This window comes from Sciurus carolinensis, chromosome 2, assembly GCF_902686445.1.
Source record: "Sciurus carolinensis chromosome 2, mSciCar1.2, whole genome shotgun sequence".
NCBI classification, from domain to species: domain Eukaryota; kingdom Metazoa; phylum Chordata; class Mammalia; order Rodentia; family Sciuridae; genus Sciurus; species Sciurus carolinensis.
The window spans coordinates 111,697,683-111,721,451 of record NC_062214.1 but is presented as its reverse complement, the minus strand read 5'-3'; the positions used below and the strand labels follow the sequence as shown (position 1 = coordinate 111,721,451).

General features: G+C 34.6%; 1 protein-coding gene across 2 annotated transcripts in view; it reads left to right on the top strand.

Annotated features, from left to right (window-relative positions):
- The window catches only part of Knl1 (kinetochore scaffold 1), a 57,007-nt gene extending 33,293 nt beyond the window's left edge, over nt 1–23,714 (top strand). For both annotated transcript variants that reach the window (XM_047541855.1, XM_047541856.1), the window contains exons 14-26: nt 5,909–6,024; nt 8,051–8,141; nt 9,143–9,259; nt 10,469–10,556; nt 14,469–14,546; nt 14,705–14,744; nt 15,796–15,897; nt 16,658–16,758; nt 19,664–19,732; nt 20,345–20,454; nt 20,625–20,743; nt 21,523–21,645; nt 22,269–23,714. In XM_047541855.1, coding sequence (XP_047397811.1) covers nt 5,909–6,024; nt 8,051–8,141; nt 9,143–9,259; nt 10,469–10,556; nt 14,469–14,546; nt 14,705–14,744; nt 15,796–15,897; nt 16,658–16,758; nt 19,664–19,732; nt 20,345–20,454; nt 20,625–20,743; nt 21,523–21,645; nt 22,269–22,383 — 1,269 coding nt within the window. In that variant the 3' untranslated portion in view covers nt 22,384–23,714. The remainder of the gene's footprint in view (nt 1–5,908; nt 6,025–8,050; nt 8,142–9,142; nt 9,260–10,468; nt 10,557–14,468; nt 14,547–14,704; nt 14,745–15,795; nt 15,898–16,657; nt 16,759–19,663; nt 19,733–20,344; nt 20,455–20,624; nt 20,744–21,522; nt 21,646–22,268) is intronic.
- The last annotated feature ends 55 nt before the right edge of the window (nt 23,715–23,769 follow it).

The window sequence follows — 23,769 nt, the reverse complement described above, 5'->3', positions numbered from 1 at the left end:
CTGGCCCAAAATTATGGATTTTGATAAGACAATTTTAATCTCTTCTTATTCTTTAACATGTTTTTTCACTTTCTCCTGATTATAAAAATAATGTGCTGGGCAGGGGAGATAGCTCAGTTGATAGAGTGTTCGCCTCACAAGCTCTAAGGCCCTGAGTTCAATCCCCAGCACCGCAAAAAAAAAAAAAAAAGTGCTTTCCCCCATTTTAAAAATACAAGTTTAACAGAATTTTTAATAAACTTTTTCAATACTAAAAATATGTGAGATCATAAAATATTTGAATCATATAATAAAAAACAATATAAATGACTAATAGAAAACTATATCACTTACATAGGAATATTTTTTCTCTGAAGTCTATCAAACCTTTTTTTTTGTTTTGTTTTGTTTTGTTTTGTTTTTGGTGGTAGAGATTAAACCTTGGGCCTCACGCCAAACACATGCTGTTCACCATTCTATCCCAAGTCTGCCAAACATTTACAAAATCATTATGTGTTAAGCCACAAAGGAAACTAACAAATTGAAAACAGTGGAGGTTTTGTAGACCACATTGTATGATCTTAATCCAATAAAATTAGAACTAACAAAAGGACTAAAATATTCTCAGCCTCTTAAGTGTGCCATTACTGGTGCACACTTGTAATCCCAGTGACTTAGTAAGCTAAGGCAAAAGGATTGCGAGTTTGAGGTCAGCCTTAGCAACTTTAGTGAGAACCTGTCTCAAAATAAAAAATTAAAAGGGCTCATAAAGCACCTCTGGGTTCTAAATACCAAAAAAAAAAAAAACACATTTCTAAGATTTGGGGTGTATCTCAGTGGTAGAGTATTTGCCTGGCATACACAAGGCCCTGAGTTTGATCCCCAGCACTACAAATAATGAAACACTTCTAGATAACTCTTGGATCAAAAAAGAAATAAAAACTGTTTAGAAAGCAAATGACATAGAATATCTAATGTCAAATCTATTGGACATAAAGCATAACTTATTTGGAAATTAAGAAGCGTGGCTGTTATAGAAAAGAATCTAAAAATAAAGATTTTTGTTGTTGTTGTGTTGGGTGTTTTTTTGGTAATAGAGGTTGATCATTTTACCACTAGGTACATCTCTAGCCCCTTTTTTTTAATTTATTTTTTTAAAGGGTGTACATAATGGGCTGGGTTTGTGGCTTAGTGGTAAAGCACTTGCCTAGCATGTATGAGGCACTGGGTTCAATTCTCAGTTCCACAAATGAATAAATTTAAAAAAAAAGGGTCCATTGACAACTAAAATTATTTTTTTTAAAAAGGGTGTACATAAAATTTTGTTGTATATTACCAATTTCCTTTCTATAAAGATGGCATTTCACATTCACCAGCAATGTATGAGGTCATTTCCCCATAGCATCACTAATAGATCATCAAGGTTTTGAATTTTCACCAATCTGATAAATAAGAAATGGTGGAGGCTGGGGAGATAGCTCAGTCGGTAGAGTGCTTGCCTTGCAAGCACAAGGCCCTGGGTTCGATCCCCAGCACCCAAAAAAAAAAAAAAAGAGATGGTATCTCATAGCTTTCATTTGCATTCTGCTTACTATAAGTGAAGTTAAATATCTTTTAAGGACCCTTTTTATATCTTTTTGTGATTTTGATGGTTTATGATGGGAATTCCTGCTCCCCATGCTATTTTTTTTATCTGTTCTAATTACTTATACATGAAAACAGAATGCACTTTGATGCATCATACACAAATGGAGTATAACTTCTCATTTGTCTGATTGTACATGATTTAGAGTTACACAGGTCATGTAATCATATATGCACATAGGGTAATAATATCAGATTCATTCTGCTATCATTCCTAACCCCATGTCCCCTCCCCTCCCTTCATTCTCCTCTCTAGTTCAAAATACCTCTATTCTCCTACGCCCCTTGTTGTGAATTAGCATCCACATATCAGAGAAAACATTCAGCCTTTGGTTCTTTGGGATTGGCTTATTTCACTTAGCATAATATTTTCCAGTTCTATCCATTTACCAGCAAATGCCATAATTTCATTCTTCTTTAAGACTGAGTAGTATTCCATTGTATAAATACACATTTTCTTAGTCCATTCATCTATTGACGGGCACCTAGGTTGGTTCCATAGTTTAGCTATTGTGATTGAGTTGCTTTAAACATTGATGTGGCTGTATCACTGTAGTATGCTGATTTTAAGTCCTTTGGGTATAAACCTAGGAGTGGGATGACTGGGTCAAATAGTGGTTCCATTCCAGTTGTTCTTAGGAATCTCAATACTGCTTTCCATAGTGTTTGTACCAATTTGCATTCCTACCAGCAGTGTATGAATACCTTTTTCCCCACATTCTTACCAACATGTATTATTGCTTGTATTCTCGATAATTTCCATTCTGAATGGAGTGAGATGGAATCTCAGTATAATTTTGATTTGCATTTCTCTAATTGCTAGAGATGTTGCAGTCCTTTTTAAGACAGAGTCTCACTAAGTAGCTAAAAGTCTTGCTAAATTGCTTAGTTTGGCCTTGAGCTTGCAATCCTCCTGCCTCAACCTCCCAAGTCACTGAATTACAGGGATGTACCACTGTGCCTGGAAAGAGAAACTTTTAATATTCACTTTAAGAAATTAGAAAATGAACAATAAAATAACCACAAAAATGTAGAAGACAGTTAATATTGGGTAAAAGGTGAAGCTAATGAAATAGATATGAAAACTGGTAGAAAAGATAAATTCAAAAACATACTGTGAGAAAATGATAAAATAAGAAAATTCCTCAAGAGCCTAATTAAGAAATAATTATCTGTTGGTTGTTGCTTATTGGTAGAGCACCTGTCTAGTATGAGTGAGGCACTGGGTTCAATTCTCAGCACCACATGTAAATAAAAAATAAAGGTCCATTGACAACTAAAGAAAAAAAGAAAAAAGAGAAAGCTAAAATATGGAAGAGTAAGTTGTACATCATGGTTAGCATGTGCAGTCACAGCTACTCAAGAAGCTAACACAGGAGGATAATGTGAGCCCACAAGTTCTGGGTTAATGTGGGCAACATAGTAAGACTTGTCTGAAACAAACAACAACAAATGGAAGATTAAGATTGAGAAAGAAGACTTGTTCACAGACTGAAAGAGAATACATTTTAAATCCATCAACTCTGACAACAAATTTTAAGACCTAAATGATTTTTAACAAATGTAAATTACCAAAATTAAGCCAAGAACTGAAAAATTAATTACCATTAAAAAGTTTATTTTTAAATTTAACATTGCAATTATCTCTAGGACCAAATGAGTACTAGCTAACTTTTAAAGAAGAAAACAGGGCTGGTGAGATAGCTCAGTTGGTAGAGTGCTTGCCTTGCAAGCACAAGGCCCTGAGTTTGATCCCCAGCACTGCAAAGAAAAAAAAAAAAAAAAAAATAGTAATCTCTCCTATCTGTGGTGGTGTATTAATTGAATATCCATTAAAAAAAATTGAACCTTGAACTTTACCTCACATTAAACACACAAATTAATTCTGTACAATTCCAAAAACACTAAGGTGACAAAATTTAAAAATTGAACTTCATCAAAACCTTTTGTGCTTTAGTCTCCAACAAAAGAACAACAACAAAAAACCCTTTGTGCTGTACATGATACAACAAGAAAGTAAAAAGACAACCCATAAGTTGAGAAAAAACATTTAGAAATCATATTTCTTAAGAGTCTTGAATCCAGAATATATAAAGAATCTTACAACTCAAAAATAAAATCTAAAAATGGTCAAATAATTTTAATAGACTTTTTTTCTAGAAAGATATGCAAATGGTAAATAAGTACATGAAACTATGTTCAGCATCTTTAGCTGTTAGGACATGCAAATGAAAAGCACGGGAGCTACCAGTTCAAATTCCCTAGGGTGTTTATAATCACAAAGAAAATAGCAAGTGTTGACAAGAATGTGGAGAAATTGGGGGGCTTTGGTTGTTGCTCAGTAGTGGAATGCTTGCCTAGCATGTGTGAGGCACTGGGTTTGATTCTCAGCAATATATATATATTATATATATATATATTTATTTATTTATTTATATTATTTATATATATATATTTATACATATTCATATATATTATATATATTTTATATATATATGAATAAAATAAAGGTAAATCAACATCTAAAAAAATTTTTTTTAAATGTGGAGAGACTGGAACCTTCATACAGTGCTGGTGGAAACGTGAAATGATGCACTTTGGAAGACAGTTTGGTAGTTCCTCCAAAAGTTAAACAGAATAGGATATAGCAATTCCACTTCTAGGTATACACCCAAAGAAATGAATACATATGTCTACATAAAAAGTTGTAAATGAATGTTCATTTAGTGTTTACCTTGGGTTGGGTAGGGTTGGGAGAACAGGGAGTGATAGCTAATAGTTAAAGGGTTTCTTTAGGGGGAAAGAAATTACTCCAAAATAAAATAATGGTTGATGGTTGCACGACCTTATGAACACATTTTAAAAATCATTTCATTGAATATTTAAGTGAGTGAATTGTGTGATGTGTGAATTTTATCTCAATAAATTTGTTTAGAAAAAAATAATCAATTCCAGGAGATTGTATGTGAAACTGAGAGGATGTGCTCACCTCATTTAGGCTTCAGCCTCTATTTTTATCACCTTAGCTATCCCTTCCACTAGTAATCTCTTGCCTCAGCTAATAGATAGGGAGGAGAAAAGAACGTAGGGGTGCATTCAGGATCTGCACCTTTTATGGGAAAAGCAGATAGAATACCAGGGAACCAACAATAAGCAGAGAAGATGGTAAAGGACCAATAGGAGCAGAGAGTATGCAAGCAGGGTAGAGAAGGAATAGGAACCTCAGGAATTGATCCTTGAGGATCAGGAGGAGCAGTGATAGGGAACTAGATATGGGAACAAACTCAAGGTGGAGAGAGGGTTCATCCCACCTCAGGAAAAGGGATTTGAAAATCCCAAAGTAGGAAAAACAGATGGAATTTATGTGAACCATGGGAAATGAGGTTGATATCTGTGGGCATCTATTCTAATATCTTTTAGGGTGAGGAATTGGGGGAACATCTGTTTTTCAGTACTCAGGATAGAACACAGTATCTTTCACACAGTAGGCAGGTGCTCTAACACTGATCTACATCCTCAACCCTTTTCTAAATTTATATTTTGAGACGAGGTCTTGCTGAGTTACCCTGTATGACCTTGATGACTTGTTCAGTGCTATACTGCCTGTGAATAATGGACAGTTGTGGGATTTTGTTTGGCTTTTATAAGTAATGTGACAAGGAACCAACTTTATTTTTCTAATATAGCATCAAGGACATTGAAAAGTCATTGGGCTAGAGCTATAAAACATTTTTAAATTACTAGATTGTCACTGTCTTACTTTACAAATGGGGGTATACCAGAAAAGTTTTGAGTTCAGTCTGGGATAGAAGTAAGAAACATGATTAGAGACTAGGAGAATAGAATTATATATGTAATTGGCTTTATTTTTTAAAATAATGGGGTCCCTGGGAAGTTTGAATTTTCAGGTATTGATTTTCTTAAAATAATAGCCATTTTTGAACCACTTTGAATCCTGTATGAGTGGAATCGCCGTAGTTCTGCTAAACATCTGTGGAGGAATGGATTTTGAAATTTGTGATTTACAGATTACTAGTTTTAAGAGCTCACAGAGTGTTCAAAAGTTTCTTGCTTTGTGTAACTTTTTTTTCTTTTTTTTGGAGTACTAGGGATTAAATCTAGGGCCTCATGCAAACTAAGGCAAGCACCAAACCACTGAGCGACACCCCCAGTCCTCTTTGTATGACTTCCTACTAAAATAGGCATTCTGAAATTCAAATTGTTTCTTATACATGGTTTCATCCTCACAATACTAGTTCTGAGGAACTGATTTATTTTTTTCCAGTTTACTATAAACACATCACCTACTCCAGAAGACCTGATATTAAGACAGTATGTTTATGGACCCAAGATACAGATTTATAGAGAAGATTGTGAGCTTCTTCGACAAAAGATAGAAGAGTAAGAAAGTTTTAATTTTTTTCTGTGTGGGTTTTGTTTTTGTTTAACAAGCAAATAGTCTGTGTGGCAAGGTTTTCATTAGAGTAACACTGGCATGGAAACAAATTAATGGCATTAACATGGGTACAAGAGTTTTGGCTTTGACCAAAAACATTAAAACTCAGTCTTGGTTGAAACACTAGCTGTATAACCTTGGGCAAGTCATTCAGCCTTCATTTACATATCCATAAAGTTGGGATAATAATAATACTTAGTAGGTAGAAACAAATATAAATGAGTATTTATCATATATATGAAATGCTTTCATACTATTCTTATCAAGAAGTAAGTTCTCCGTGGAAATAAACAGTGATTATTAGATTATGATATCATGAATTGATTGCAAGAGAAATCTTCAAAAGAAGATGTATATGTAGTGCCTAAAATCAAGATTGCCTTTAGGTTTCAAATTTTATCACATTGACTCTTGATTTGTGTATAGAATACAGTTAAACACAGTGCTTTTTTTTGTTTGCTTGTTTGTTTTTGGTTCTGGGGATTGAACCAGGGGGCACTTTGCCACTCAGCTACATCCCTAGTCTTTTTTATTTTTTAATTTGAGACAAGGTCTTCCTAAGTTGCTGAGGGTCTCACTGAGTAGCTGAGGCTAGCCTCAGACTTGCAACCCTCCGGCCTCTGCCTCTCAAGTCCATGGCATTACAGTTGTGCTCCAGCATGCTTTGGTTTTTGTAAATGTACACCGATTTACAAATTAGATATATCTGGATTTCCTCAGGCAAATTAGAATTTGCAATTCAAAATAATGTTTGTTATAATTATTTATGACTATCTAATTAAATTTGATCTAAACTAACAAACAGAAAAGAAATTAAATAATCTTCAAGAATTATGTAGTTTTGAGCCAGGTGTGGTGGTGCATTCTTGTAATCCTAGAGGCTTGGGAGGCTGAGACAGGAGGATCGCAAGTTCAAAGCCAGCCTCAGCAACTCAGTGAGACCTTGTCTTTAAGTAAAATAGAAAAGAAAGGGCTAGAGATGTGGCTCTGTGGTTAAGTGTCCCTGAGTTCAACCACCAGTACAAAACAAAATAAAATAAAAGTTATGTAGTTTTAAAAGTAGAAATTTATACCGTTCATTGATAGTACTTCAAATACGCCTGATTCTGCTTGTTCATTTAACAAATACTTCTTGTGTGCCACGGATTGTACTAAGTACTGGGGTTCATCACTGAATAAATAAGTTTTTTAAGTTCATGTTTAAAGAATATAATAGAATATTACACTCAATGAGCAGTGAGGTTAGATTTGCTGGGTTTTGTTTTTTGTTTTGTTTTGTTTTGGTACTGGGGATTGAATGCAGGGCACACTACCACTGAGCCACATCCCCAGCCCTATTTTGTTTTTTATTTAGAGACAGAGTCTCACTGAGTTGCTTAGGGTCTCACTAAATTGCTGAGACTGGCTTTGAACTCGCAGTCCTCCTGTCTCAACCTCCCGAGCTGCTAGGATGCTTTGCTGTTTAATTTTGCACCAAGCTGCTAGGATGCTTTGCTGTTTAATTTTGCACTTACATGCCTACATATAATATCTTCTTACTTCAATAGAAATATATTTCTTCAACTTATTAACAAGAAACTAATATATATTGACATATAATAGCTTTATTATTTTTATAAATGCTATTCTATAAAAGTAAGATAGAACTGTGAGCCAACTAGGAACTTTTAGTAACTACAACTTCATAGCAATTATGCTCTGACAAGCCTTAAGAATATAAGCAACATGTTTTCACTGGGGAATAAGTTGATACATTGAGATAAGAATTTTTTTTGTGTGAAATTTTTTCTGATTTAGGCATTCTTAAACTGCTCAAGTGTTAAATAATAATTAGACTGGCCTCTTGAGTGAATTCCCCTTTTTTTAGGTAGCAAAAAATTAGGAAGATTTAAATTAAGCATGACTACATCTGAGCTGGTTCAATTAGGATGACTTCTGAACCCTATACTAATAAACTTTTCTGTCTTTCAGACTAAAGGTTTCTTCGTTGACCCAAGATAAATTGTTGACTGATGTCAATAGGAACCTGTGGGAAAAAATGAGACACTTCTCTGATGAAGAGGTACTCTGCTCTCTTTTTCTAAGTGGGAATCAGTGCAGACACTTTGAACAATGATTATTGTGAAATAATTGTTATTTGATCATTGGTGATGAATTCTTTCTTAGATATAATATGCTAAGGTCTTATTTAATTATACACAAGTAATTATAATTTATACATATATTAATATATATTACCTTTTCTGCTGGGGATTGAACCCTGAGGTGGTTAACCACTGAGCCACATTCCCATCCCTTTTATTTTTTATTTTGAGACAAAGGCTCACTAAGTTACTTAGGGTCTCACTAAGTTGCTGAGGCTGACTTTGAACTCCTGATGTTCCTGTCTCAGCTTCTCAACTTGCTAGGATTACAGGCATGTGTCACCATGCCCAGCAATATATAATCTTTTCAAACCTGTGATAATTGCTAGATACAGTGGTACATGCCTGTAATCCCAGTGGCTCAGGAGGCTGAGGCAGGAGGATCAAAAGTTCAAAGCCAGCCTTAGCAATTTAGCAAGACCCTAAGCAACTTAGTGAGACCCTGTCTTAAAATTCTAAAAAAGGGGTTGGGGATGTAGTTTACTAGTAAAGTGCCTCTGAGTTCAGCCCTCGGTACCAAAAAAAAACACCTATGATGAGCACTTTAATATATGAAATGTATTTGAAGTTTTCTTGTTGGTCTCTCACTTACTTAAAATTAAATGAAGAAAAGTTTAACTTTAATTGGTTAAGTAACAAGTGACACATGTATGCTAATATGTTGAAAGTAAACCTGTCATTTTCTAATTTTTAATATGAATAAATGAATTGCACACAGCAATCAAAACTAAAATCTTTGGTTCTGTTTTTAAGCAGTTCTGTGGAATTAAATTTCCACATTAGCAGTGTCCTGCTTTAGGAATAAGAATTTAGATTGGGCAATGCCTAGCATGTGGCAGCTAAATGAACCTTTAGGGACCATTTACCTTTTCTGACTAGTTTGCTTTAGTGCAGTGTACTCTCTAACTCTTCCTTACAGCTGAAGGCCTTTGGAATTTACCTTACCAAAATAAAATCACGTGTTACCAAGGTGACTAAAGTCTTCACTCACCAAGGAAAAGTGACTCTGTACAGCAAGCTGGTGCAGTCAGCTCAGGTAATTTTAGATAATTAACAAATAGAAAAAACTATTAAAATTATTTGCTGGGTTTGGTGGCTCATATCTATAATCCCAGCAACTTGGGAGGCTGAGGCAGGAGGATCACAAGTTCGAGGCCAGTCTCAGCAACTCAGCAAGACCCTGTCACAAAATAAAAAGTAGAAAAGGGCTGGGGATGTAGCTTGTGGGAAAGTGCCCTTGGGTTCAATTCCCAGTGTGCCGCAAGTGGGAAAAAAAAAAAGTACTTTCTAGTGGTGTGGAGTATGAAGAATGTTCCTTAGGATACATGTGAATGAAACTTGGGTAAAAACTTAATTGTTCTTAAGAGATGAGGCTCAGTCAAAAATGAGAAATCTTGGTATCTCTAGTAAACTGGAAAAGTTACAAATATGGGTTTATATCTCATCTCAGATTCTGTTACACATTGAAAGAAAATATATAGGATTCAGGTCTCCCATTGTTAAAGACTATAAAATGGAAAGTATAGTATATAGACTATAGTTTTATCTTCCTTACCTCCATACCCAGCTGTATATGTATGTCTATGAAGCTTAAAATAGTATCATCATTTTGAAAAGGCTCTACATAAAAATAAGTGACAAATAAAGCCATTGGCAAATAAATATGAGAAATGTTGCATACAATATAACCTTTCAGAGAGAAATAAATTTTAAAATCTAAAAATAAAAATGATGTTATTGACCAGTTTTTCTCTTATTTGACTATAGAAAAAATTTTAAAGAACTTTTTATTTTTATTTTTAGGTAATATCAATATCCCATATTCCATGAAATACAATACAAATGCTTGAATAAAGGAAAGTACAGCCAAGCTCCATAGGGCATGCCTATAATCCCAATTACTTAGGAGACTGAGGCAGGAGGATTACAAGTTTGAGGCCAGATTCAGGAAGTTAAGAGTCTCTCAAAAAGAGGCTAGAGATGTACCTCAGTGTCAAAGCACCCTAAGTTTAATTTCTAGCACCTAAATAAACAAATAAGTAAAAGAGAATACAAATCAATTTGTATTTAATTTGTATTTGTATTTAAATAAATTTCATTTATTTTTACTTTCCAGATTGAAGGTTTGGCCATTTTAAGATTTACCCATTTATAATCAAGGCATGGCAGTTATGTCAACAATTTGAACCATTTATAATGTTTTGTTTGGAGGTTTAACCTTACATTTATAATATTTTATATTTAGAATGAAAGGGAGAAACTTCAGATAAGGATAGATGAGATGGATAACATACTCAAGAAGATCAATAATTGTCTGTCTGAAGTGGAAATAGGTAAAGTATTTTAAATAATTTTTTAGGGGGTTGGATGTTTAGCTTAGTGGTAGCACTCTAGAGTCATTGAAGAATCATAAATACTTTTCCAAAATAATGTTTAATTTTAATGCTTTCCTATAATAAAGATGGTTTCTTATTATTATGCTGAAGATTATATTAGCACCTGAGACCTTAAAGCAAATTAAAACTCCTTTACTATGGTCATCCATAACGTAGTCAATAAGAGAAACCCGTGATGAGTCCCTTTAGAAAACTCTTCATAATCTAGACTATAATTTTGTATTTTTTAATAAATTCATCTCATTTGAAAATTGTCAGCAATGGGGATGCAGCTCAGTGGTAGAGCACTTGCAAGCATTTGCAAGTCCCTGGCTTTTATCCACAGCAGCATACACAATAAGAAAATCACCCAGGTGCAGTGGCACATATCTGTAATCTCAGCGACTCTGGAAGAGGATCACAAGTTGGAGGCCAATCTAGGCAATTTAGCAAGACCCTATCTCAAAATAAGGGCTAGGGACATAGCTCAGTGATATAGTGCTCCTGGGTTCAATCCCGACTACCATCAAAAGAAGGAAAATTGTCTAACCTTTCAGTTGGGCCTCTCATAATCCTCACTTGTTAATTTTGCTTTCTCAAAGATCTCAAAATTCCACATATCGTCAAATTTGGTTCCTCTTCACCCTTAGCCATCTGATTTGTTTCCACTTTTGCCACTGCTGATTGTTCATTTCTTCCTGATTCTTTCATCTACCTTAACCTCTCATATCATGCTATCCTGACCCTATTGTTTTCTCCTGGCTATTCCTTTTAGCTCCTCTGATGGCTTCTTTTTCTCTAACCTATTGTATGGGATTTAGATTTTGTCACCCCTTTTATATTCTCTCCCTTAACGCTTTCATCTGCTTTAATAATTACTAATTCCCAAATTGTTAAATTCCTAAAATATTTGTTGAGCACCTACTATATGCCTTATACTCTGCTTATCATCAGGGGAAAAAATAAATAAACGATACAGATTTTGCCCTCAAGTACCTTATAATCATTTTGGTTGAGCACATCTTTAACCTATTTGAGTTCTAGATTATATATTTCTCTCTTCCTACTGAATTTCTATGCAAAAATATCCTTATGCATCTTAAACTCTATGTGAATAAATATCTTCTCCCATCTCCAACGTCTAATTCAAAAACTTGTTTTTATGATGTTTCTTGTCTCTATTAATGCTATCCCAATTCTTATATATTGTAAAAGTTTAAATATTTTCATTGTCTTTGATACTGTCTTTAACCCTATTATATTTGCTTCTTCAGCATCTTGTCCCCCCCAACTTTTCCATTAGGCTGTCATTAATTCTGAATTGTGTTATTTCAACTCTTGTAACTAATCTGTTTCCATTCTTACCTTCATTTCATCTCCTTCCAGTTCAGCCTGCACATTGCTGTCATATAAATAATTATGAAAGACAGTTGTCATTATGTTGCTCCTCTGAAAACATGTGTCTATTTATTACAAAATAAAGTCCAAATTTAGCTTGATGCAGTGGCACACTCCTGTAATCAGCTACTTTGGAGGCTAAGGCAGAAAGATCCCAAGTTTGAGGCCATCTTGAGCAACTTAACAGTACCCTAGCTCAAAATAAATGGAAAAAAAGACTGGCGATATAGCTCAGTGATAGAGTACCCCTTGGTTAAATCCCAGTACCACAAAATAAATAAATAGATGGATTAATAGATCGTCCAGACTTCTAAGCTTGACAGTTAACATTCTCTCTAGTCATAGTCACATCTTACTTTCTTAAATTATTTGCTACTACTCCCTAAATTCCATTATAAATTCCAGCCAAATCTTTACATTTCTATGTAGTTCTGCCACTTTCTGTTTTTGTTGTTATTGTTTTATGGTGTGGGGATTAAGCCCAAGGCCTTGGGCATGCTAGACCTAAAGGACTCTACTACTGAATTATATCTCCAGTCCCCTGTCACTTTTTTTTTTTTTTTCCTCTTCCTTCCTTCCTTTATTTATTTATTTAGTGTGGTGGGCCATCTTGTTTTATTTGTTTGGTTGGCTTTTGAGGTCCTGGGGTTTGAACTCAGGGTACTCTACCACTGAGCCGTATTCTCCCCACACCTTTATTTTCTTCTTTTTTTTTTTTTTACTATTTTGAGCAGGGTTTTGCTAAATTTTACAGGCTAGCCTCAAATTTGCAATCCTCTTACCTCAGTCTTCTGAGTAACTGGGATTACAGTCATGCACCACTATGCCTGGCTGCCACTTTGTTTTTACTAATACATTCTCCTATTTTTCCAAGGGAAATACTCTCCACCCCTTTAGCTCCTGTGGCTATCACTGGTATGATAGTTATTTTGTTCACTTTATCTTCCTAATTATAAGGTACATGGAAGCACAAATCAGCTCTTATTTTTCTCCATATCCTTCAAAGTTCTTAGTACTATGCTTTATACAGAGTAAGTGCCTATACATGTGTACTGCATTGGATTGATAATATATGAATTCCATAGTCTTAGACTGCCCCCACTCCTTTGTTAATTTACCTTTCTATTTCACAGAAAATCATTTATTGAGCAAATTTGCTGAGTACCTAGTGTGTGCCATACTTAGTGCTAAGAACGCACTTATGATCAAACACATTTTTTGTACTTTTATGGAGCTTCAAGTTCAAAAGAAAATATAGTCATTAATTGAATAATCGTATAATAAATTCTGGGGAAAACATTACAAGGTGCTATTGAGATCCTGTAACAGACATAGTTAAGAGCTCATAGTAGCCTTACTGCTAAAGAAGTGTCATTTAAGCTAAGATATGAAGGATGAATAGGAGTTACAAAGTGAAAAAGGTAGAGCTGCCTATTCAATATGAGTAACAAAAGTAGAAACCCTTATGAGGAAGAGAATGCTCCAACTACAAGGGTTTGAAAATAAGGCCACTGTAACTAGAATAGAGCAAAAGGCAAAATAACTTTTGTCATATCACAGGAAGCCAGGTCTGGGTGGGCCTCAAAAGGAATTCTGAATTTTTCTATGAGAAAGGAACAGCTATTTGAAAAGTCTTAAGCACTGGCTACTGACTAGAGCTTGGATTTGAGTAGATCCAGAGAAAATGCAACCAGCTAATCAGTTATTGGACTGGCAAGGTTAAGAAAGAACAGAGCTGGGCACAGTGGCTCATGCCTGTAATCCCAGTGGCATGGGAGGCTGAGGCAGGAGGATCACAAGTTCAAAGGCAGCCTCAGAAACTTGGCGAGTTTCTAAGCAACTTAGCAAAACCCTGTTTCTAAATAAAATATAAAATGACTGGGGATGTGGCTCAGTGGTTGACTGCCCCTGGGTTCAGTCCCCAGTATCAAAAAGAAAAAAAGAAAAACAGAAGCTTATTTTAAGGGGTGCTGGTGATGGTGAAGAAAAAGATATCTTTGAGGTAACATCTTAACTTGGATAAACTTGATTTAAAATGTGGGGAGAGAGGAGAGTTTTAAGAATGATTCCCAGGTTTCTAAAACAAATTGTGTGACCACCTGCCATGCATATTTACCTCCATCCCATTCCCCATAAACCTTCTAAGTTCAAAGAGAAAAAAATGTGTTCATATATTTTTACTTAAACCCATGTAAGTTGCCTAACAAATATGTAACTGCAAATTATGTATATAAATAGTGGCCCATGAGAAGATGCTAATAGAGATCACTGCTTTGTGGCTCAGAGTTCACTTATCTGCCACCGGATAAGTATATCTTCATATGAAATTATATATAGTACTTTACTGGCAGGGAATGGGTGGTGTTTGTGAAATATTCCCAACAGTTCACTTTTGAACTATCTATTATTTTCATGTCTTATTTAATAAATTATTTTGATTGAGTTATTCTAATGCATGCTATTTGCTTTTAGAAACTAAGAGTTTGGAAGAAGAGGAAAAAGACAATCCTGTGGAAGAATGGGATTCTGAAATGAGAGCTGCAGAGAAAGGTAACTTTCTGAATTAGTTAAGGAGATTAAAAAAAAAAAAAAAGCCCTTTTGAGTTTGTTTGTTTACATATTAGAAGAGATTAAGTCAGAATTTTCAACAAAATAATTATTTTTGTGAAAGTATTATGTGTCATTTTTGTTTTGTTTTCTTTTCATAGAACTAGAACAGCTAAAAACAGAAGAGGAGGAGCTTCAAAGGTCAGACTGCAACCCCAGTGTTAGAAAATACAGTGCTGAACTCCAGAAGGCTAAATAACTTCCTACTTCTAGAGACTCACAAGAATTATGAACTTGAGTCTTGACTAAAGCTGACTTAGAGCTTCTGCTCCACTGAACTGGACCCGAAAGCACATCTTAGTCATCAGTATTTTTAAAGCACTTACTATTTACAGTGCATTAATCCAAAGCAGTATTTCCCAAGCTTGAATACTGTCAGGATCCTTTTAAAGAAAATAAACCAAGAATTAAACTATTTTTATATTGTACTTAAATAAGTATACGGGGGCTGGGGAGATAGCTCAGTTGGTAGAGTGCTTGCCTTGCAAGCACAAGGCCCTGGGTTTGATTCCCCAGCACCCAAAAAAAAAAAAAAAAAAAACTAAATAAGTATACGTAAATATAAAATGAGGCATATGTTTCTTAGACATGTGAATCTTACCAACTTTAAAAGAAATTAAATATAAATCATGACAAAACCAATAAAAGTTCAGTTGAAAACACTGACAGGTGGTAATGTTTGAAATTAAATCAGTGCTAGCAAAATGACTAACAAAGGTCAAGTTCTATTTAGCTGTAAGAAACTGATAGAATCAAATGCAGGCAACATGTCATGCATGGTAAAGTGAACATCCTTATGATCTTACATTATGATTTTTCATTTTCAAAAAATGAAAAAGTAATAATTATTTTAGCAAATAATAGTAACCCAAGGATGTCTTCATGGATCCTGATATGAGAGCCAATGATTTATACCTTTTCTTCTACATTAAGGGTTACCAAAAATAAGTTTTTTTAACCTGAGACCCATCAAGCATGTGACTTCTTGTCATAAACCTTTTTGTTAATGGTTTGAATTCTCTTAAAAAAGACCATATCTTAGGGCTGGGGAGATAGCTTAGTTGACAGAGTGCTGGCCTGTCAAGCACGAGGCCCTGGGTTCGATCCCCAACACTGCAAAAAAAAAAAAAAAAAAAAAGACCATATCTTTTGGTGAATACCTGTTTTTTTGTTTTTGTTTTTTGTTTTGCAGAAAGCTCTTAGAACTAGAGGTACAGAAAGAGCAGACCCTTGCTCAGATAGACTTTATGCAGAAACAAACAAATAGAACTGAAGAACTACTGAATCAGCTGAGGTAAGGCAAAGCAGATGACATTTGTTTGTATTTTATCCTGTGTCTTAGTCATTGAATCTCCTGGAGCAGTTGATATGTTTTGAATGTGTTGTAGGTTTTTTCAGGGGGTTTGTTTTTGTTCTTGCTTTAAGATTTTGTCTAGACTGACCTTGAACTCCTGAGCTCAAGCAATCCTAGCTGACAATATCTCCTCAGTAGCTGGGACAACAGGCACACACCACCGTGACTAGCAATCACTATAGGTTTTTAACCTGTATGCAGGGTAAAACTTCAAAACGGGTCAGAGTTTTCACTAAAGTGAAAATATACAGGAAAGAAGAGCTATCTATGTATAGAATAATGTTAAAATATTTAACACTTTGCATAGACTTTTTTTTTCCTCTGATATACAACTAAGATTGAGTTCGTAATTGTTTTAAAAGCATAAAACTGTACATTCACAATATTTGAACTGAAATATCAATTGTCTCCAAATCCAGTGGGAAAACATCAGCAACTGCTATAGTTGTAGTTTTAAAAATTCTCTCTTCTCTCCGGGTTGGGAGTATAGTTCAGTGGTAGACCACTTGCCTAGCTTGTGCAAGACCTTGGGTTCAGTTTCCAGCACACCAAAATTAAAAAAAAGAAGTTAATCTTTTATCTTTTTTTTTTTTTTTTTTTTTTTTTTTTTTTTTTGGGTGCTGGGGATCGAACCCATGTCCTTGTGCTTACAAAATCTTTTATCTTTTGAAAAGATGTGGTTTTTGTTTTTTGTTTCCAGTTTGTCTGAGTGGGATGTCATTGAGTGGACTGATGATCAAGCTGTATTTACCTTTGTTTATGACACGATAGAACTAACCATCACTTTTGGAGAGCCAGTAGGTGAGTAGTGAAAGTAAGATAATCGTCTGCAGAGGACTGGGGATGTAGCTTATTGAGTGCTTGCCTAGCAGGTATAAGATCCTGGGTTTGATTCTCAATACCACAAGAAAGTTCTTTTTTTTTTTTTTTTTTTTTTTTTTTTTTTGTAGTTGTAGATGGATAGAATGCCTTTGTTTATTTCATGTGGTGCTAAGAATCAAACCCAGTGCCTCACACATGCTAGACAAGTGCTCTGCCACTGAGCTACAACCTCAGCCCAAGAAGGTTTTTTAAAAAAGATAATCTTCTGCAGAAAAATGAATATGAAATCTTTTTCATTCATTGAAAAATTCAATCAAATCTTTATTTTATTACAATAGTAACTGTTGGCATAATGAAAACACTGCTGAAAAATCTTACGAGTCATTCACTTCAGTGATAATAGATTCTTTTTTTCCCCTTTGTTTTTGGGTGCTAGGGATTGAATCCAGGGCCAAGCTCATGCCAAGCACCATTTTCTGCCCCTAAGTTGCACCCCAGCCCAAGAAAAAATTATTTTATTAGATAAACAATAAAATAAAAGTCTGGAGATGTAGGTCAGGTAGAGCACTTGCCTGGCATGCATGAGGCCCTGATTCAAACATCAGTATCACCAAATAAAAATAATAATAAAATAAAATAAAAACATAGCTAGTGAAAGTTGCCATTTGTTTTGGTGATTAGACACCTACGAGCACTTTACCACTGAGCTACATCCTTAGCAGCCCTTTTTCTTTTTTTTTTTAATATTCTTTTTGTTGACGGATCTTTATTTTTATTTATTTTTATATTTGATGCTGAGAATTGAACCCAGTGCCTCACACATGCTAGGCAAGTACTCTACCACTGAGCCACAACCCCAGTCCCTGTTTTTATTTTTTATTTTGAGACAGGGTCTCACTAAATAGCATAGTGTCTTGCTAAGTTGCTGAGGCTCAAATCTGTGGTCGTCCTGAGTCAGTGGGATTACAGGTGGGTGCTTCTGTCGGTATCTTTAGGCCTTTTCTCTTTAACTGGTCAGCTTAGTCTCCCAGCCTCTGAAACTGATTCTCCTTAAAAGTTCCTTAGAGGGCTGGGGAGATAGCTCAGCTGGTAGAGTGCTTGCCTCGCAAGCACAAGGCCCTGAGTTCAATCCCCAGTACCACAAAAAAAAAAAAAAAAAAAAAAAAGTTCCTTAGAAAGACTAGCATTACCCTCTGTCCAAGTCCAGACTTAAAACTTAAGAATCACCCTACATCTCCTTCTCCCTCTTTATACATACCCAAAATCATCAAGACATACTGATTTTAATTTCTTAATATTCATACATTTTTCTCTATCTCTTTTGTCAATTGCCATCTCTAATCCAGATAACATTCCAATTGGTCTTTCTGGATCTTCCTTTTTTCCTTGCCAATTCATTCTCCTCCATGTAGCAATAGTGATTATTGAAAATCTTATCGTGCATGTACAGTTAAACTGATGATCAAAATATTTTATATAGTCTGTAAAGCCTTTCATAAATTGAATTTTTCCTTCTTTTCCTGCCTCATCTTCTACACCTTTCTTACATATTCTGCATGTTGAACAGATTGAACTTCTTTCATTTCCTTAAATGATCATGATCTTTCATGTTCAGTCATTCCATTCTACCTCAAGACTTTTATATAGATGTTTCTTATTCCTGGAAGTTCTTTACTTCCTCTTCACTAATAAAATTTCTAATAATCCTTAAAGAGCCCAGCTCAATTGTCCATTTCACAGGAAAGTTTTCCATGGCTCTCCTTTTATACCTACCTACCTGCTCTGCCAATTCCCCCTCATACTGTATGTTTTCATTGCTCTCTGCAATTTTCCTTGATAGCACTTACCACAATTTGTGGTTTGTATGTCCTTCTGATTTGTAAAGCTTCTTAAGGATGTGGGTTGATTGTGTCTGTTTTTCTCATTATAGTATCCACTTAACACATAGAAAATATTTAGCAAAGCATTCAACAAAGTGAAAAGAATCAGAATTTGTGAGATGATATCTCTAGAGTCTGGATGAATGATCACCTAGTGATCTAAAATTCATTATAGCTAAACTGTAATTCCAGAAACTAGGGAAGCTGAGGCAGGATGATCACAAGTTCAAAGCCAGCCTCAAGAACTTAGCTTAGGCCCTAAGCAACTTAGTTACTTCTTGTCTCAAAAAATTGAAAAAGGCCTGGGACCCAGGAACCATGCATAGTACACACCTGTAATCTCAGCAGGTCAAGAAGCTGAGGCAAAAGGATTACAAATTCAGAGTCAACCTCAGCAATTTAGCAAGGCCCTAAGTAACATAGCAATGCCCTGTTTCTAAATAAAAACTAAAAAAGGACTGGAGATGTTCCTCAATGGTTAAGTGCCCCTGGGTTCAATCCCCTGTACCAAAAAAAAAATAGTAATAATAATAAAAATAATAATCACAACAATACTAAAAGTATTGATCGTTTTAGTATATTTGTTCAGGGATAATAGGTGTGGGGAGGTAATGGCTATGTTCCTTATAAGATTCCTGAAAAAAAAAAAATTTATCTTTGTATAGAAGTTAGAGCACAAGGCTGGGGATAATGCTCAGTTGGTAGAGTGTTTGCCTCACAAGCACAAGACCCTGGGTTCAATCCCCAGTACCGCAAAAAAAAAAAAAAAAAAAGAAGTTAGGGCACAAATGAGGGGAGGTATATTCTATCCATAAAATTTCCTTCAAAGATCTAACAATGTTGTTGAAAAATCTCAGGCAAACTTTTACCATAATATTAGAGAATGTGACTCAAAGATAAACCTTCAATTGCCTATGAAGAAACCCTTTTACCCAGAAGAGTACTGAGTTTTATGTGGCTTAAAATCAGATAACAAAAAGAAACGCTGTTCTTGTTCATCTTAGTTGGTCTCCCTTTCCTGGACAAGGCTTACAGGAAGATTACTGACTTGAATTTTCAGTCTCTATTAGATGGTAAGTTCAAAACATTTATGCTTCTTAAAATTTGTTGGCAATTTATAGATACAGATTGCTTCTTGGTAACTCTTTCACATACTAATTTAAATATATTAACATTAATATCAATTATTTGTCTTTAAAATGTGATTAGATATAAAATTAGGTAATGTTTTAAATATTGGGTGGATTTTAAAAGAAATGACACTTTCAATATTGCTGGTTCTTGAAGTGATAATAGGTATTTCCATAGTTTGAAAATTATCATAAACAGTTCATCTCTGTCAAGCATGTGTGTTACTTACATCAGTATTTTGAGGTAGGTATTACTTCCCACTTTACATGTTAGGAAACTACAGATTAGAAGTGAGGATATGAACTTAGGTTTATGTTACATTGAAACCCATGGTTTTAACAGATACTATTCTGTATGTGATATAAAGGCTTGAGTTTTTGTGGTACTAATTTAATTCACCATGTGTTATATTGTGTTGAAAATAAAAATCAAGGGGATACTTAAATGCACCTAATAGGTTGAGGGTATTTCTAGCTTATGTGATATAGTATTTTTAGCTTACATAAAATATATGAATTACATAAAGTAATACCTTGCTTTTTTTTCTTCCCTAGAGGATAAAGCTCCTCCTTCCTCCCTTTTAGTTCATAAGCTTATTTTTCAGTACATTGAGGAGCAGGAATCCTGGAAGAAGAAGTGTACAACACAGCATCAGGTACCCAAGGTAAAGTCTGATGAAGTATATAAAGGAAAATTAGCAAACTCTGTCCCACAAAGCATAACTGAAATTCTGAATATATAATAGTATTCTGAAATGATAGATTCAATTATTTAACTTTCTGAGTTCTTTTTAACAGTCACTAAACATTGAAATCTTTTTTCTATTTTTTTAAGATGCTTCAGGAACTCTCACCAATAGTAAACCATTGCAGACTCCTTGGAGAAGAGATTGAGTTTTTAAAGAGATGGGGACCAAGTTATAATCTAATGGACATAGATGTGAATAATACTGAGTAAGTATATTATTTCTATGGGCAGCTCTTACAAAGTACTACAAATTGGATTGCTTAAACAAATGAAATTTGTCTTAAAGTTGATAGAAGTCTAAAGTCATAGTATTACTCAGGTTGGTTTCTAAGGGCTATGAGAGAGAATCTTTTTCCATGCCTTTCTCCCAACTTCTGATGGCTTTCTGGCAATTTTTTATATTTACTTGTAAATGCACAAACTCTGATCCCTGCCTTTATCTCTACATGGTATTCTTTCAGTGTCCAAATTTCCTCTTTTTATAAAAATATCAGTCATATTTGATTAGGGCCCGACCTACTCTAATAGAACCTTATCTTAACTAACTAAATTTGCAATGACCTGATTTCTAAATAAGGTCACATTTTGAGGTATTGGCAGTTAGGACTTCAACATATGGATTTGAGGAATATATTTCAACCCATAACAGCAAATTATTAGTTAAGAACTTATTAAAATAGTTATTTGTTTTTTATATTACTGGGGATTTAGCCCAAGGACATTACACATTAGACAAGTGCTTTGCCACTGAGCTACATCCCCAACCACATAATATTTATTATTGTGTCTCTTGACTAACAATTTAAAAAAAGATTATAATACCTTGTTCCAGATATTTTACTTGATAAGGACAAGAATAAGATATATCCATTTGATAAGGACAAGAAATAATGTGTACCCAAATTTCACAGGCCACTGTAAAAAGAAAATATGTTTGTATTTCATGATACATGTATTTTTAATTGTGGGTCTTATTTTTTAATAGATTGAAGCTTTTATTCTCCAGCTCTGCAGCATTTGCAAAGTTTGCTGTAACTCTGTCTCTCTCAGCCCAATATCCCTTGGTCCCATTACCTTTCACCATTCAAAATCACCTTGGAAACACTGGGTAAGTAAAGGGCCAGCAGGATAAGGCTCCCAGCTGCTTTTTTACCTTTGTTATCTCTCAAAGTCATCATTATGGGTAGTGAGAACTAAATGTCACTTCTTTCTGACTTCGTTTAGAGAATTTACTCTTTTAATGTCAGTGACCTTAATTGCTATCTCCAGGAGATGCTAGAGCCCATTGATCTATTCATTTATACCTTCTTCACTTTTCAACACTTAATTAAAACAGTAATTAAGAAGGAAAAAATTCTACATAAGCTTAACCCAGATCATGTCAACAAATTTTTTGTCCTATTCTTCCTAGACTGTGATCTATCTGTTTTGTGACTTTAGATACCCTGCTGTTAGATTGGAATAAGACAGAATTTAAATTCATCAGCAAACACTAATAGTTTAGAATTTCATAGCTAAAGAAAACTAAATCTGGATACCTTACAATTACATACAGTTAGTTCTCGACTTTTTATCATAATCCCATTTCAACAAGTCAGTCTGCTTATTTACCGAAATACCCATATGTGCCTCTTAGGAAACTGAGAAACTATCTCCAATAACGTGAGTAGTACTGAATTGGAGACAAGTATAAATTTCCAGAAAAATGAATTAACCTTTTGTTCTTTCTAGCCAAGATGAAATTGCTGCCATTATATTTAAAGTGCCATTAGCGGAAAACTACCTGAAGAACATAGTCAAGCAAATTTACCAAGATCTACTTCAGGGCTGCCATTTCTACTGCTAGACCCATGGACCACAGCTGTAACAACCAAGCAGGAATACACTTGATACTATGTCACAGTCTCTATTGCCATTTAACTTTGTCTTTAGGTCAGAGTAAAATTCCTTTTGATGATGTAATAGTTAATTTATATGGTTTGTTGTAGAATTTGTATAGTTAGGAATGATAAAAGCCTTCATATAGCCTATCAGGTTGCTCATCTTTGTACTAAAGGTATAATAGGGAACTTAGGGAAATTTCCCCCTAACTAAAGTGGTGCTATCTGCTTTAATATAACCCTAAGGAGTAACTTTTAAGAGGAGACATTAACCACTGACAAAAACAAAGCTGTTCCCCATATGTAGAGCTATTATTTGGGGTAGACTGGCTTCTTCCTAGCAAATATTTCTGGATTTAGAAATATGTCTGTCAACAGCCTGGTAGTCCCATCTACTCAGGAGGGTGAGGTGGGAGGATCACTTGAACCCACAAGTTCAAGTCCAGCCTGAACAACATAGCAAGACCCTATCTCAACAACAAAAAATAAACATTTCTGTCCACAAACTATTCATCCTCCTTTTTTTCCACTTCAGAAATGATATTAAAGCAATAGCACTCAGCTATTGGACTGGTTGTTATCTTTTCTTGGGGCCTTGCCCTTTATTCTATAGTGTCTATTAATGTTTTCTTGATAATTACAGTTTTTTCTAGGGAAAATTAATTCATTTTGGCCTAGTACATGTATATAAATATATTAATGTTGTTTTTGTTTGTGATATCATGTTTGCCTTCTGCCTAGGTTTATAGAGCATTATTTTCAGCAAGGTTTTCAGTCTTCTTAAATAATGAGCTTTAAAACTATCATATCCAAAACTCTAGTTTCTGGCAGTAATAATAAACTTACTATAAGTATTGGTTCCTGAAGCCACACACTCCTCATACACAAAAATAAGTATATCCATTATTACATGACCAGTATTATCTATGAGGCACACAAATATGAAAGAACTTTCACTCAAACTTTAGTCAAATCTGAATCATGATAATTTCTATTTTTATTTTTAATTCTAAACTATTTGTATTTTTTAAACAAATTTGTGTTAAAATTTTGCTTTTTAATTTAAGATGAGGTTAAAGTCCTGTGGGTCCATGTTCTTTCTCCTCTTCATTGGTTTTTACTTCTGAGCTACACATCAAAAGATCACCTGATCTGAGCTTCAAAAGTCAACAGAAGGTTGGGGTTGTGGCTCAGTGGTAGAGTGCTCACCTAGCATTTGTGAGGCCCTGGGTTCAATCCTCAGCACCACATAAAAATAAAATTAAAAAGGTATTGTGTCTATCTACAACTTTTAAAAAAAAACCTCAAAATATTAAAAAAAAAAAAAAAAGTCAACACAAATGCTGGACATG